This window comes from Corvus brachyrhynchos, unplaced genomic scaffold, assembly GCF_000691975.1.
Source record: "Corvus brachyrhynchos isolate BGI_N302 unplaced genomic scaffold, ASM69197v1 scaffold92, whole genome shotgun sequence".
NCBI lineage: Eukaryota > Metazoa > Chordata > Aves > Passeriformes > Corvidae > Corvus > Corvus brachyrhynchos.
Genome location: NW_008236973.1, coordinates 3,140,312 through 3,156,862, shown reverse-complemented (window position 1 = coordinate 3,156,862; position 16,551 = coordinate 3,140,312). Strand labels below are relative to the sequence as shown.

At 39.6% G+C, this 16,551-nt stretch overlaps 1 protein-coding gene across 1 annotated transcript in view; it reads right to left on the bottom strand.

Moving 5' to 3' along the window:
* Window positions 1–20: 20 nt before the first annotated feature.
* The window catches only part of LOC103611787 (arylsulfatase D), an 18,936-nt gene continuing 2,405 nt past the window's right edge, over window positions 21–16,551 (bottom strand). Inside the window, 11 exon segments of the mRNA XM_017728506.1 lie at window positions 21–153; window positions 4,843–5,187; window positions 5,477–5,598; window positions 5,892–5,937; window positions 6,306–6,440; window positions 7,683–7,819; window positions 8,530–8,953; window positions 12,019–12,141; window positions 13,560–13,681; window positions 15,579–15,728; window positions 16,254–16,303. Of these exon segments, the coding sequence (XP_017583995.1) occupies window positions 44–153; window positions 4,843–5,187; window positions 5,477–5,598; window positions 5,892–5,937; window positions 6,306–6,440; window positions 7,683–7,819; window positions 8,530–8,953; window positions 12,019–12,141; window positions 13,560–13,681; window positions 15,579–15,728; window positions 16,254–16,303 (1,764 nt within the window). The 3' untranslated portion in view covers window positions 21–43.

Below are 16,551 nucleotides of genomic sequence, written 5' to 3'. Positions count from 1 at the left end.
CAGGGCCCGGTCTCCTTTAAGAAGGTGGGCAAAGGCATTTAGTTCATGCTGCCTGCTGCGGGGGAGGGCTTCCCTGCCTGCCCCGGGTACCACGTGTTGAGTAAGGGAGCGTTGTTCTGGATGGAGCAGATGCTGGGAATAGAGCTGCTGGAGCTGCCAAGGCAAACGGAAGAGCTTTAGCAGTAAGTAAAGCTGAGGGAAAGCTCCTAAATCTCGGGCAGTGACACTGTCGGCTACAGCACACCGTGTGGAGAACCACCCTGGGGGTGGAAGTGGAAGAGCCCTGCCTAATGCAGAATGAGCCAACCAGCTCCCTTGAGATCAAAGAAAATGCACCACCGGATTGTCACGCTGGTGTGTGCACTCCAGTTCTGGCAGCAAGCCTAATTCCTCGTATGTTGTTATAGTTCCTCTCTTTGTGAGTTCTCTCCTAATAAACATGTGGTTGCACAATCTGGCTTGCCATGCATCTTTCCAGTCCCATGCGGCACTGGAGCCCTCTTTTTACTGCCTGTGTGTGCTTATACTAGTTTAAAAAGAGGGTATGAAGGTATTACGCTGTAATATGCTGAATAAGGGCTTTATTCAGAGAAAGGCAGAAAACAGGAGAGAGGTTCTTGGTGTAGACATATTCTTACTCGAAGGCTAAAATAAATATCAATAAAAAATACTATGGCAAGAAGGAGAAAACAGAATTTACTGACTAGCCCTTGGTAATTACAATGGTATTTACAGCATCATCAGTGGATGTGGTGTATGAGAATCAAAAGGAGCATTCGGGTCTTAAATGTTATCAGCATATAGCAGTAGTTACTGCAACATTTTCCTGAAAAACTTCTGCCCCAAAAAGTAATAGGGAGCTGGGAAAAGGCCATGGAGTGGGGCAAAGAAATGAGAGTGCAAGGAATGAGGTTTCAGCTCAAGTTAAACACTGTTGAGGAGAGTAGGATGCTTGCATGCATTAGGGAGAAGATATTAAAGGAAAGCTTCAGAAATATGAAGAGAAAGATTTTAATTTTTTTTCTTTTTTTGAGGGACTTGGAAAGAATTAGGTAGAAATGGTACAATTCAGGAGGCAGAGGAAGATTCCTGGATTACAAACCAAGACTCAAGGAAAGGATCCACTCTGCAAAGACCCAGTGAAAAAAGTAGGGATTTGGGTTTGGCCCTTTTACTCCAGTGTAGGTCTGATCACACCACTTCCAACTCTCTTATCGGTGGGAATTTACTCTTTCCAGCTAGAAAGGCTCTTCTATCCTGTGTCTCTGGCCATCTGCCATAATGAGAAGCAGAGTATGGTGATGTGATGCTTTTAAAGCACTCTTTGTTACCAGCATCTTTATTTTGGCCTCCAGAGAAAGACTGAAAGAGGGTGAAATAAATCAACTTCCTTATCTCCTAGTTATCAACATTTTTTCTTGACTTCTTAACTTCTTTCATATAGATTGAACACGTATTTTTTAAAATACTTGCAATTTTGACTTTTCAATTTTGTGTTATAAATAATTCATTAATTGTAACAATTAGTAAGAAATAAATGAACTGCCTAGGGGCAGAAAGTCAACTCTGTAACTGGCTCACATGTTTGACTTTTGCAAGTATCCCAGTCTTCTGCTGAGATTAGTAAAATCCTTTATAACAAAAACCATCAACAAACCGTGAAGGACGCTAAAGTGTGCAAGAGCAAAACAGTGAAGCCCCAGTGAGAAAACAATGCTACCTGAAGTGAAATCCTAAAAAGCAGGACAAGTAAGTGTTTGTTCTTTACATATTACTAGTAATTTACAATAATAACTTCAAATTGCTTCTTTTAGATAGGATACAAATGCTTAGTTGTAAAATACCATGTGATGATATGACACGTAGTGGAAATTATGAGGCCACATTGTGTCCATTCAGTTTCATGGTACTGACAGATGCTGTGTGAGCTTTTAAATTTATAACCCTGATTTTGACATTTCCAGGTACTGCCATTGATTACTTATATTTTGATTTGCCCCTGAGATGCTATTTAACAGCACAGACGGTCTTGTTTGAGATAGTGTTCAAGTGTAGACATCACAGATACCAGCTTGCATGTTCAGAGACAAAACTATTAATCTATGAAGCCTGACAAATTATCAGAATATTCTATCATGGTGTCCACAGAAGCTTAGCTTGAAATACTGAAAACTGTGATCTTTTTGATGATTACATGCTGAAGTCAAGCTGAAGCACTTGACCAGTGTGTGTCCAGGAGAACTCAAAACCAGCTTAAAAATATTCCTTTGATTCTAATGCAAAAAACCACAAAGGATCAAATACTACTTAGAGAATTATTCCTTTTTTCTTCTTCTTCTTCTGATTCACAGATCTCCTTTCAGTAAAACAGACAAATATTTTATGTCCAATTTTTAAATGAAAAGAGGTAACTATGTTTTTAACAACTTAATTTTCATGCTCAAATGTTGCTTTCTACTGTGTTTGAAAACACTTTCAGTATCCAGGTTTAGATCTTAGGAGTTTTATAAGATGTTCTTGAAATCCTGTCTTGAACATTATCTATGTCATCTTAGGTTATGACCAGCATAAATCAATGAGATGAAAACTGTGTTGTGACTGAGCAGACAAAGTCAGTCTTAGCGAATGATTTGCACTGAAATAGTAGCCCATCAATCTTGTAGGAAAAAAAGAAAAAGAAATGTGAGCAAGCTGATCAGTATTTGCTAGTTAGGATGTTTCCAAGAATCTTACTGTCAAGGCAGCCTGTATCACTGCCTGGCATCATTCCAGGCATAATGTCCATTCTACCAAATGCTGAATGCTTGTTGATCCCCTGGCACTTTGAAGATCATCAGGGGATGATCACTGTGCTTTCATCTGCAAACACCAGTATCCATGACAAATCCTAGCTCAGATGTTTTCCAGTACCCTCTAGTCCTAATGGATATCCTACAGTGCTATGAAGTATTTCAGTGCCAGGAAAACTGGCACGCTGATATTCACAGGTATTACATCTGTACATTTCTAAAGGTGTTGAAAAATTGAGAGGATATAAAATCCCAGATACTAAACTGGCTTGAGAATGGAAGTGATATATTGGAAAATGACTGAGAAAATTGAAAAATGCCAGTCTGAATACAGTAATTTCAGGTAAAGAAAACACTTCATACTGAATATGAAAAGACCTTTAAATCTCTCCAAGAAAGAGCCAGTTAAATAGAATACACTCAGATGAGGAAAAAAAGCAGACATTCCTATCAATGCAGGAAGTAGCAGCAATCAGAACATGTGAAAGTGATGGATTTACTGAATCTCCTGAATTTTTCACAGAAAGACTGAGCACCTTTCTCATCAATAGCACTGATGGAGCATCTGGTTGAATTAGAAGAGTCTGTGAAATGCATGAAGTCACAACATAAAATAAAACTTTGCTTTTAAGCTGTAGGGCTTTGTTTACCTACAGATTTCCTGGTGACTAAATTGTGGGAAACAAGAGGAAATAAAACCAAAAGAAACCAAATGTTTACCAAAGAAGATGAACAAGATAATTTGGTCCTAGCACTGTAGTTAGAAGAACAGTTAAAAACAGTGAAGTAAAACAAATGGGGAAATTATGTTCTCAGATACCTACATATTCAGATATACCAGTGTAAACATGTCTATGTGAACAGACGTATTTACAGCCCTACAAGGAAAAGCATTACCTGCAAGGCCACTTAATTAGGAACAACTATTTTAACACAAAGAAGAAAAAAACTGCAGCAAAAGAAAGTACTAAAGCAAAGAGGTAGGCCTAAGTAATTCTAGCTCTTTGGTGGAGTGAAAATGTAACTTGTGAAGCAAAAAATCCTTAATTCTGCATTTATTATTTTCATAGAAAATTATTGGTTGTTTCCATAATTAGTGTTTGGCATCTTTCAGAGAGTCTTTTCTGAACATGCTCCTTGTCAGCAGAAAACAGTTATGACTGAGATCTGGGCAGCAGGGTAACTTCTGCAGTCCTGTGCCCCAATCACTGAACTGGACATCAGTGTGGTGCTACTGTGGCCAGCAATGCCAAAAGGCCCTTGCCGGTGCTGTTTAGGGAGCTGGGTACTAAGGGAGCTTTGGAAAAGGAAAATCCTTTCCTTTTTTTGTTCTCCATCAAGAGAGGCTGACTCCAACCGGAGGAGTCCCACCCTTCTCAGAAAGTACAGCTAGCCACTACCCAGCTTGTCATGTTTCCAAGCCTTACTCCTTGCCAAGGCCAATCAGCTGCCATCATCACTGCCACTGGAGTAACAAGCTACAAGGAAAGAAGAAAGCCTCTCCTAAGAAAGATTCTGTGAAGAACTGCAGGCAAGATTATTTTCTAATTATTTTGGAAGCAATAGTTTGCAAAAATTTATTATAGGGTCACCTTATGCATTGCCAGGATAACAAAAGGGTAGGGAGATAAGGATAGCAAAATTAAGGGAGACCTCAGTCCAGGAATCACTTGGAAATTCAGCACAAAAACCCAAAGCAAATCTTTTGAATATACATTCAGAATCATCAAAACATAAGTTATATCATTACTTGTACAGCTCTAATCTTGGCCTGCTTCAGTGCATTTGAACTACTCATTCAGTTGTCAGCAGATGCAAGTAAAAACATGGTCTTCAAGTCATTCTATCTTGATCCCTCCCTGAGACAGTCCAGTTTAGAGCTACCTTTACTAAGTACTGTGCCATTCACTGGAACAATTACTTTATAAAGGCTCAGTTTAGAGAAACAAATGATCAATGGATCAACATTCCCAAAGGAAACACTCTTAATCTAAATACATTTTTGAGAAACTATCAGGTTCTATCCTTTATAGGTCAGTAAGTTTATTATCACCTTCCTTATCACACCAACAGAACGGGAACGTCCCACAGCATGGCTGCAGCCATGGCTTCCACACCACGTTGGACACAGAGAGCTGCTCTGGGACTGGAGTCAGTGTCCTGCGATGCCCCTCTATGGCTCTGCCAATCTTCCTTATGACAGTGTCAAAGAGGGGCTCTGTCTCAGCCGAGAGAGGTTTGGCTTCAGAGGGGTCTTGCGAGAGTTCAAACAGCAATGGAGGCTCATGATGGGTCACGCCTTCCCCAAAGCATGGGCAAAATCCTCTATCATAACAAGCCCCAGCTCCAGGAGGACTGAAGATGGGAGTCACATAATGAGCCTTCCAAACAGCTCCAGCTGGCAGGAAAGGAAGAATCACAGAAGGCTGGTTATAACACTGTCAGTTATCACAAGGAAGAGCGAACGTTTTTCTAGAGTTCATTTCTGGATGCGCTTCAGCTCTATACTTATTAGTTAATGTAGTATTGTCATTTCTCCTGGTGCTGTACAGTACAGGCAGTGCTAAGTAAGTTCTTTACCACATCACGCCTGGTGCTACTTGGAGAGATGCAATCCCAGAACAAAATGTGTTAGAACAACGTGCCCTCCTGTAGACTGAATGTAATTGGAAAAGCTCTGTACTCACTGTCCCTCTGGTGCCAGCGCGCAGCATGTAAGTGAACGCCGCAGTAATGGAACAGGAACTCGTGCTCCGAGTGCGGCACCGCTCCTCGCAGTAACGGCAGCAGATCCCGGCCGTCGATTACCCTGGCAGGAAAAACAGAGAGCACAGCGCTGAGGTGAGCTGGGCAGGACTGTGCTCCTCCTGCACACCTCCTGCTGGAACTGGCAGCTCTGGACAAGAGAGAGGATTACAGAAGATGGCAGGTAGGGGCTGAATCTCAAATGTAGAGAAGAGGCGGCTGAGCTCCTAGACATTGATGTGTCTAGAAAAGCAGCAGGACTGAAAAAGAAAACATCAAACTCTTAGAATGTGCTTCCAATCTAGATTTTCCATTGTTTTGGGAAAGAAGGAGGAATAAAGATACTTTTGTTTGTACCTGTCCTGAGGCACTTCCCCTCCAGCCAAATGAACTACTGTAGGAAAAAAAAAAAAAAAAAAAAAAGGTTTGATTTAAAATAGAGAAATTTTACACAAATTTTATTGTATTATCATGTTACCTTGACGAGTCTTCTTTACTCTTTTGGTTTTCTGCTAAGCTCCTACTGAGCATCAGTGAAAGTGTATTCACTAGACCAGCCCCCCGACAATTTGAGAATTTATGCTTGTAAAGGACACCTGCCCAGGTTAGAATTTACTGCATTGTTACATGACTAATTAGAATGAGACATATTTGCTTATTGGTAATAAACCAGTGTTACTCCTTCAGTGTGCAATCTTCTCTAAGCCTTAGGGGTGTCCTAGGTTCTTTACTAGTTGTTGCTGGGTTGTCACTGTCCCTGACAGCTCTTACCTTTGTATATTCCATTCCAGCCACCCAGCTGCCTTTTTCCTTCTTGTCTTTCCAGCCATCCACCATGATCTGAGGCAAAGTAAACTAGTGTAGTATCTTTCAAGCCTTCCTTGTCAATAGCATCTAGAACCTGGCCTGTAAACACAAGAATATGTGTATATTAAAAAGCAAAAATATCCCTCATATTACATAAATTTTAACCTCTAACTTGTAAACATTTACCATTGTAATTTCTAACCTAGGTAAGGCTGCTCATTAATATTTTTTAAGATTGGTATTTGTAGTTATGATATTGTTGTCTCTAAAAGCACAGAAAATTTGTGATGTGTTGTAACCACTTTATTATTGGTATTTTAACAAGGAGTGCAAGAACCACCATCACAGACAAGAAGCCTGTATTGTCAAGGGCCAAAACTACCACGTGCTGTAAAAATATGGAAAGAAATTATAATCTAAAGCCCCAAAAAGTTAGATTCTGCATCAGTGGTGGCCATCATGAAAACTACAGGAAAAACATAAGGTTACCCTTTTCTTATGTTATCTAGATCACAACTGGGATTTGCATTACATTACTGCGTGGATATAATATGCATTAATAACAAAGTTCCTTTAAATTTAAAAGTCATTCTTGAGCTGCTTCTGACATTCTTAATTATATTTGTGGTGTTAAAGTGTTTGATGGCTAGGTTTGAAACCAAAATCTTCCTGTATGTGTACCTGACTTTTCTCTCTTGTGCAAATGTGGGTACTTTTTGTCCATTATGACTGAATGATAAATAATTCTCCTTCCCCTCCAGAAAAACAGGCGCTGACCAGCGTGTTTTTTTTTTTTTTTTTGTGTGGGGGGGGGGGGTAGCAACACCAGTATACATTGGTGAACATTTCTGGATTTATGATTGTGGCTGAAATTCAGTACTTTGCTTAATGCAGCAGCCACAAATAGATAGCCTGCTGTTTTTCATCTGGAATTAATTTACTTACTGATTTTATCACCTTCTGATGCATCCTACTTAGAAATGACTGTACGAGGCTGAAATGACCTAGTCTTTCCTAATCATAGAAAATGAAATAATTATCACATATTTAGTAAGAAGAACAGGAGAGCTCCTTGACAGGATCTAAGGGGACATGGTTAAAATATATGTGACCAAAAAAAAAAAAAAGAAGAGTGAACATTTGCTCCAAGACTGGAGAAAATAAAAAACCAACACTATAAATCAACAGTGCTCACACAAGATTGAAAAATGTTTATGAAAAGCTTAGGATTTTTTTGTACATGCTTTTAATTATCTTTCTCATTCTTTCAATAAAACCCTTTTATTTAGACCTAGATAGGAGACATTGTTAGAGACATTGTTATGTGCTGTGATGACTCACCCACCATCCAGTCCATTTCCTCTACGTTGTCTCCATATAAACCGTGTCTGCTCCTCCCAAGAAACTTCTCTGTGGTGAGGAGAGGGGTGTGGGAATGCAAAAAGGAAAGAAAGAGGAGGAATGGTCTGTGCTTATTTCTACAAAACAGAAGTCAACACTGTGTTATGAGGGAGGAAGGTTCTCAATGCATATAGAAGTCAGTTGTAATGAAAAATGGTATTATTTGCATATAGATATTTCAACAATCCCTTCAGAAACACCTTACTTTGTAGGGTATTATAACCCAGTGATTAGGATCTGTCTGATAGAATAATGTTGGGCCTTTACAAAATTATCCTTTTTCTACCCTGAACCATGTAAAACTTCCAGATTGAAGATCCACTTTCTGCTGTTGCAAAACACCACTGTGCTACTGAAGTGAAGGCAGCAAGTTCATCTCCTGCCAGCTGTTACCCACTTATCAATCCATATGATAAGGCTACCCACACACACATTCCTGACATCACCTGGTATTCCCTAAAGCTGCAATGTTGGTCTCATTGATAGGTATACATATTTCTTAAATATAGCCTAGAAATATTCAATAAAACCAATGGAAATTGGGAAATGTTACCAGCTTTAGTGAAGCTAGGAATAAGGGGCATCCTTAAGCAGTAGCTGTTTCTTTAATTATATGATATAATTATTGATATTATTTAAAATGAATAAGAATAATAGTACTTCTAATCCTACATAATATTGTAAAAAATAGAAAAACTTAGGAAGACATGAAACAGAAATGTGCTGTTTAAAAGTTGCAAAATGCACAAGAACCAGAAAATTTGTGATCAAAGGAAGCCCACTTCACCTTTCAATAAATGAAATGGACTCTTGCAAGACAAGGGACGTAGTTCTGTCTGTCACCATTGGCTGCTCAGTAATTCCATGGTTTCTCATCATAATGCAGTTCCAGTACCGTACAAATCCATAACTTGAGAACCAGGATACGAAGAACAGGAGACTAAACGCAGCAAGGCAGGTCAGTGTTTTCTGCTGGACTGAAATCAAGCCAGTCAGTCTTCCAAGGACAGCAGTGAGTGTAATGAGGCCAATCATTTGAGTGGAAAGCCAGAGTTTCCTTCTAAAGGCTCTGTCCATCTCCGGTGTTTCTGTTGGCTGACAGTCACTTATTAGTGTAAAAGGCATCCCGTAGAAATAGTCAAATCCATGTTTTAAAGGGTGATGGCAATGGTCATTGCGGGATTCACAGTTAACACCTTGATGCCACTTCCCTGAAAATAGAGGTTATTAAAATATAAAGAGATAATATTTTAGAAGAATGGACTTTTCCTTATACAAAACATTTCTCAAAAAATGGTTGGTTGCTTTCTGCTTGTGACAACTTCTCCATCCTACACAGAAATATATCAAGTATGTAGTTATATAAGGGGATTGATGAAAGTAAGCCTCTACAATTTATAAATTTTCAACACATTTATTGGTGCTGTGTACATATATTCATGCCCTGTAGCTTTGATCAAACATTTAAAAAAATGTAGTATAAAGGAAACTAGAAACTGAGAAAAATTCAGAGCTGAGCAAAAATGTACAACCTTCTTGGTGACCTGTCAAGTATCAAACAGGAGGAAGCTGTCCTTTTGTAAGCATCGGGCAAAATAACCTTGTTTTTTTTGTCATTTTACCTTCAAAGTACTATGCAGACCTCTTCCTGGAAGGTTTTGAAGTGCTTGATGTCAGGACTATGGCCACGCTCAGTGTTGGTGCCAGATTGATAAGGGGAGATGTAGATAGACTAGTCAAACTGGCAGCTCAGGTGACTGTTTGCCAGACAAACCACTGGAGCCAGAAAAACTTGAGCTCAGGAGATCAGGATTTCTCATGAAGCTGTACATTTGTAAGTAACTTTGATGATCATTATATCTCCATATACTGAATGAGAATAAAAGACTTTGTTCTATAAATATTTTTGCTGTTTATTTGTGTTTAATCAAATTTTTAAAAGTTAAAGCCTCTTTCTTTTAAATACTGAAGTCTTCGTATATCAGAAGGAACATCTCTTGGCCTTTTGCAACACAATTTGTTCTTTGTTATCAACATACCAACTATTATGATGAATGGCACATCAAAACCATGCTTTTGCTTCCCCTCCAATCTATTCAAACAGACTGGTTAGACACTTACATGGTGACATAGCAAGTTGGCTCATTTGGTTGAAACCCTAAGGTTTGTGAATGTCTGAATCAAGTGAACAAAATCTAACAATCATCAGAGGTTTAATTGCATTTTATGCAGATCCTGGATGCCAGATAAAAATGGACATTAAGAATTTTACCTGAAAACTAATTTGAAACTAATTCTTATTGTGGAGAGAGGAACTGTGCACTTACAGGATGATGTTATCCTCAACAAATGGTTTGCTGTATTACCAGTACATGTACTAGCAGCCAACCCTGAGTAGGTTTCAAGTGAATTGCAGTGCATTACAATAGGAGCAGAAAAACTGCCTCAGAGAGGAACAATTGCTGCTTCTCGGCTGTGAATATAAAGAAAGAATGCACGCTCTGTTGTAGGTGGATGAATTGCTTTCAGCTAAAATCTCTATGCCGTTTACCTCCTGACATATTTAGAGCCAGCTGTAGAACAAAACAGGTTTGTAATCAATACGTAGATGTATTGGTCATAAATACAGGGGCAGCTAAAATATTCTTGGAATTCAGATGCACTCCAACACTAAATCTCCAGCTGAGGTCGATAAAGGTTTCTGACATGCTAGAAAAGGATCAAACCTCCAGAAGCTAAACTAAGTGTATAATTAAGATAAATTAATCTCTGAGGGCATTAGTTATACAGCACTGGTTTTCTGACTACAAAGTACCTTCAAAGCATTTCCCAACAAAAAATCTCATTATCACCTCAAGCTGCAGGTTATTAATAGGATTTAACTTTGCAATTAAACTGGTTGTGCTCAGGGCAAAACAATCACAAACAATTCAGGTGAGACTACTTAGTGCTCATTCAGCTGTGGTGGCATGGGTAGATGTTATGTTAAGATTTTTTGCTTCATGACTTGAATGTAAAGTTCTTGCGGGTTTTTTTTGTGTTACTTATCATTGGTGCTCTCCGTCATCCCCCATGGTGCAATTAGTCAGGATCTGTCAATCTGGTTAATCCAAGTGATGCTTTTGGCATCTGTGATTTTAGCTGAGATGCCCACAGGGAAAATGCCTCCCCATTTTGCTTCTAGGAGGCAAGCAGCACAACTCCGCTGCAGGGCAATTCCCTGGGGAGAGTGAAGACAAATCTGATTGTTTTGCTAGTGATAACATGCTGTAATCAAGATGAAGCATGCATGGTCTGTTTTATGAGCTGATTAAAACAACTAAAATAATATCACTACAAAACTAACAGGAGATGAAGCTTCAGTAATGCAGAATTTAAATGGCTTGGAAGGCTTCTTTTAGTTTTGTCCCGTGTGGTTTAGATTTATTCTGTTGAATGAATTCAAATCTATTTCTACAGGAACTTCTATTAATACATTCAGTTGGTTTGTGAAGCTAATATTTTTATGTGTCAGATACAGATTTTGGATTTTGACATTTTACATGCTCAGGTGAGGTAGGGCAAATAGCTGAAACATCAGCCAGGAATATTTGTACTTTATCAGCCTGTGGAACTATGTGACATATCTAAGATAAATAGTTATTTGAAACAAGATCATGACCAAAATTTACAACTGTAAAAAAAAATAATAGTCCTATAAACTATAAAGTACAATGAAATTCTCATTGATGCTGAAGAAGGCAGTGTTTTTGGGCTGTACGGAAATCTTGGTGAACTACAGTGGCATGCTGTGACTGAAGAAAAAAATAATAGCTTTGGTTTTGTTTCTGAAAGGCCCAATCTTGTGACACTATTAACTGTCTCTAATGTCTTAAGTAGCAGCTGTTGCCTTTTGTGTGAATCTGCTCTGAACTGTGTAAAACATCATCATGCATATTTAAATGGCACCCATATTTTTACTTTTCTTTTAATGAAATAGTATTGGAATAAGTATCTTATACCTGGTATTCAGGAACTAATGACATTTTCTGTTATGTATTTTAACGGCTGTGCTTGAAAGTGGGTTAATGGAAAAGATTGTCCTCTTTGTCATATGCTTGTTCTTTTAAGAGTTATGCTTTTTGGTCAGAGTTTCTTTTTACATATTATTCTTGATCAGGAAATAAGAATATTACAACTGAAGTACACACAGTTACTAACTAAAACAAATAGTTTGAGTGAGATGTGCAGGTAAAACACATTCCAGAACATCTTTAGGAGAGGAGTGCCCCCATACCTATCAGTCCTGTGCTGTAGCCTTGCTGCTGCAGTATTTTGGCAAAAGTGGTTTCATTTGGAGGAAGCCCTCCTGAGCCGGCATTCCAAAAAATAACACGGTAATCATTTACAGCATCCATCCCTAAAAATACAATAAGAAACAATCTGAGTAAGTATAAAGGGTTGAGTACTTTTATCCAACATACTTTTTTTTTCCTGATTTCATTGAAATTATATTGGTAGATATTTATCCTAATGCTGTTTGTTTGGGAAAATGAATCTAAGACCCTGGACAAGATTAAGAAAGACTTAAGACTGTCCATAGTACCTCACACTGAGACCTTTTTTTCTCTTTAATTTAATTTCATTTGGAATGGCATGGTTGTATAGGAGATTTTACATGTCACAGTAGTACCTAGGCTGTACGAAATGCACCTGCTTAGTGTGAATGTGAGGGCAGGGAGGAGCATAGGGAGACTTCAGCCCTCTATCACTCTCAAACTCCAGCTCACTGAAGGCTGCCGGGGAGCTCAGGATTTCCTTGCACAGTGGCATGGCTGGTATCTGATCTCTGAGCCCCACAGAGTAGCTATCTTCTCTTCACCTGCAGGTTTACACCCTACCATTCAGCATTTTGTACTGGCATAACCCCATCATACAGCGCTATGTAAAGTTCAATCTGTCAGCGTAGCATTGAACGTCTCTGGCCCTGTTGTTACAGTGGGAAAGGGTCTGTACAAGCCCATGTGTGTTTTCAAACTACCAGTCTCAGTGGGAAGCTGTCATGATAAAAGTAGGATGATGTATCAGCTTCAAAATGCTTCCGGAATGAAGGCTCTGAAGATAATTTACAATAGAACAAGTTACTGGTAGGAACATGTAGAGCTATTTGTTTTCCATACCTCTTCATCTCAGGGATGCAGTTTGACAGGATAGTGTTTTTTCTTCAAAAACACAACTGGGAAAAATAATATTGCTGTCAAACTGTTATCTCCTAGGACAGATTAATTTTGGCAGATACGTAAAGAAGCTTTCTGATGAATGACTCGTTCTGCACCTTGACTGAAGGGAACGGACACACATCTGCACAGACCTACTCTGCTCCCTGCAGGGCTGAGCTGCCTCTGACATCTGATGAAGAGTCACCTATGACAGAAATTAATTTAAATTGTGCTTTTGTTAAGAGTGTTGTTATTGTTGTTAATGTTTTGTGTAATGACTTTTTTGAACGTAACAGTTTGCTCTAACTCCATTCTGACTGCAATCTGTACAACGGAGCTTCAAAACATAACCAAAATTGTGAGCTGGGGGAGACCAAGATGCCCTGCAGAGCTGATTTTTCTGTTCTGCTTCCCCCCTCGATCAGTTCCCTGTAGCCCACAGATACAGGTACCACCTCAAGGGTATTTAGCCTGTCTGACATCGCGTGTGTCTCAGTGAGGAGTGGCATGTCTGTGACTCCTCTATTTGCACCCTCATTTCTTCTGTGCCCATTGTATGACATTGTTCTCTCCAGCAATAAAGCAATGTTTAAAGGCTGTGTGGCTTTGCAAGGCAAACCTGATCGGAGGGGATATCTGCCAGTGAGGAAAGCTGCTCTGCTGGGGGTGCAAAGCGGAGCTGCAGCAATGTGTTGGGTCAGCTTCACTCCTTCCTTTGCCAGGCGATCAATGTTCGGGGTCCTAAAAATGCAACCAATGCCACCAGATATCGTTCAGAGAGTCTTTCAAGGGAATAAGAAATTATATACTTATCTTTATTTTTGGAAGTTTCTTCTATTTGAAGACAGCCAGGAAATATATATTTTTTAAATTTATTGTAATTTTTCTCATATGATAGGGAAATATTTCTCTTTTTCTTTCTTCATTAACAATCAGTATCTGGATTAATTTCAAGTCAACCATTCCTTCTTTTTCCCATGTCCTATGAAGAGTCTTGCAGAAATCATAGAATTGTAGAATGCTTTGGGCTGGAAGGGACCTTAAAGATCACAAAGTTCCAACCTCCCTGCCATGGGCAGGAACACTTTCCACTAGATGAGGCTGCTCAGAGCCTCATCCAGCCTGGCTTTGAACACTTCCAAGGATGGGGCATGTACAGCTTCTCCGGACAGCATGATCCAGTGCCTCGCATCAAAGACCTTTCATCCCTCCAAAACTGCATTTCCTACGCTAGCTTCTTAAAGAGCAGTGTATCAGCCTCAGTGTATCAGTGTAATGGTAATTTAGTTGCCACAGGGTGACAGTGCTTGACTAGACAAGATGCTACATGACTTACATGTACAGATACAGGTAAAGGAGCAAACAAGGTACTCCTCAGGATGTTTGTAGGGAAGGGAAAAGGAGAAAAATGGAAAGAAATCCTGCATGTTTTCACACTGTAGTGGCAATCTCTCATGGCAACATGAATTATGCCACAAGGCGAGTAAGTAGGTGAGAAGAGGCTATTTTGCAAGCAACTGGCAACCAACAAAAACAAGCTTGCCTAGCACACTAGTTACAGACAAGATAATATCTTACAGTTCAAAATACAATACCCCCCCTCTTCCAGTGTGCCTACTTCTATTTTAAATTATTGAGCTTCAGTTTTACAATTTTGTTTTTGCAATTATCAGTTCAATGGTGTTCACAAGTAGACAAAACCTTCAGTAGGATTTTGAAAGATCCTGGATGTTCTGTTGCTTGGTACACTTGTGGATTCCTCCCTCAAAAACACTCTGCTAGGAAACAACATGTGCAACAAGGTTTCTTATTCTCTACAGCCTTTCCCCAGAGGTGCGGTCTGGGGTAATTTGGCAAAGAAATTGGTGTAGTTCCACCCTTCAGCACAATTGCCATCTCAGTTAGCTCATAAACATTGCTCCTCAGAGCAATGAGGAAGCAATAGGTCTGCTTCCTAAACTGCTGTTTCGAAATCCTGCCATTCTTAGCACTGCAGAGAACCAATTGCTAAGAGAGCCCAGGTACCCAGTCATCCTCCTAGTACACCCCGAGTGTAGCTCACTGCTCTTGAAAAGAAAAGCCATGCCTTGGGGATTATGCTGTGGAGGCCTGGCCTTGCAGAACCCTATCAGCTCCCTATGATCACCAGCTGCCTGTCAGGAACTTCCTGACTGAAGCCTTTCAGGGTGAGATTCCAAGAACTTTGCTGCATGAGGGGAGGGATAGTAGCAAACTTGGTTTTGTTCAAACAAGTTACAAGCCAGCAGGCAATACTGTGGCACAGTTTTCAAAGAGAAGGCAAATTCTATGTCCTTGAGGCTGAAAAGAGAAATATTTCCTGGTAACATTGCTCATTGCAGTCATTTAACTATATTTTGATGTGAGACTGGGAAAGAATGGCAACACAGAATTAAAATGAGATAATGAGGCCTGTATGTTGAAAGAGGGGACAATATTTCCATCCTTGGGTATAGCTATTTTTTAAGTGTTAAGCAGTTAAGGAATACGAAGCAGCTCCACATAGCAGAGCTGGCCCTGGGAATGCCCCCTAGGCTGTGAGATAATCCTGGGCAGAGGATTTCAGGTTTACATTAAATACCAAACCAGCTCTGTTCACTCTTACGGCCAGTTTCCTTACCTGATAGTATCATTCCCATAGCAACCTACGTCCCCTATGCCGAGATCATCAGCCAGCAACAGGACAAAGTTTGGCTGTGTGATGGTGGAAAGCTGTGTGGGTGGTGCCTGCAGAAGCAGACCAAAAATCAGGGGTGTAGCCAGAGGAGACCTGAAACACAGAAGAAGGAAAGAAGCCAGTGACCTGGCCATTCATCACTTTCCCTGCATGTGGCCAGAGACCCTCCGATGTGAGCTTGGCTGCAGACCAGACCATGCTGTCCAGACAGAGGGTGTGCTAAGTGTTTATCATTTACCCAAACTGATGTAATGAAGAGGAAATGGCCAGGACCATAACTTTAAAATCTCCTTTCCTGATTGTTTCCAAGTTTCCTGCAAGCAGTCTCACATGGGAATTTACATGTAGCAGATGGCATACAAGTGATTTTGCTTCATGGCTTTGGATGTTTATTAAAAGTTGGTCTGGGAAGCTGAGAATGGGATCAACTTCCTCTGACACGTTTTCTGCCCAGACTGGGATCTTTCGGTTGTGAAAAAGTTAATAACAAGAAAAACAAACAAAAATCACATTGTGAGATAAACAATGATACTCTTCTGTAACATGGTATTGTGTCATTATTAAGTTTCACTCACTTTAGATCTATGATATAACAGAAACTCACGATTTTTTTCTTACCAATGAGATGTTAGTTGCCAAATCATTTCTGCATTTGGAGTGTTCAAATCCTGCAAAACCAAGAGTACCTTGTCATAGTTACATTTTCCCAGTGGTCACTGCAATAAAAATAGATTAATAACTTAATCAAAGCCTGTTAACATTCTGTTTTATTTACTCCAGTGCACCTCAGATCAGACCCTAAATGAAGAAGAGTAAAGGCATTAATGTTATTTTTATTGCCCTTCACTTATTAGAGGAATTTTTCTTTTTGTGTAAAGAAGTTTATCTCAAAATAGCGAAATAATTCTATTTCCCT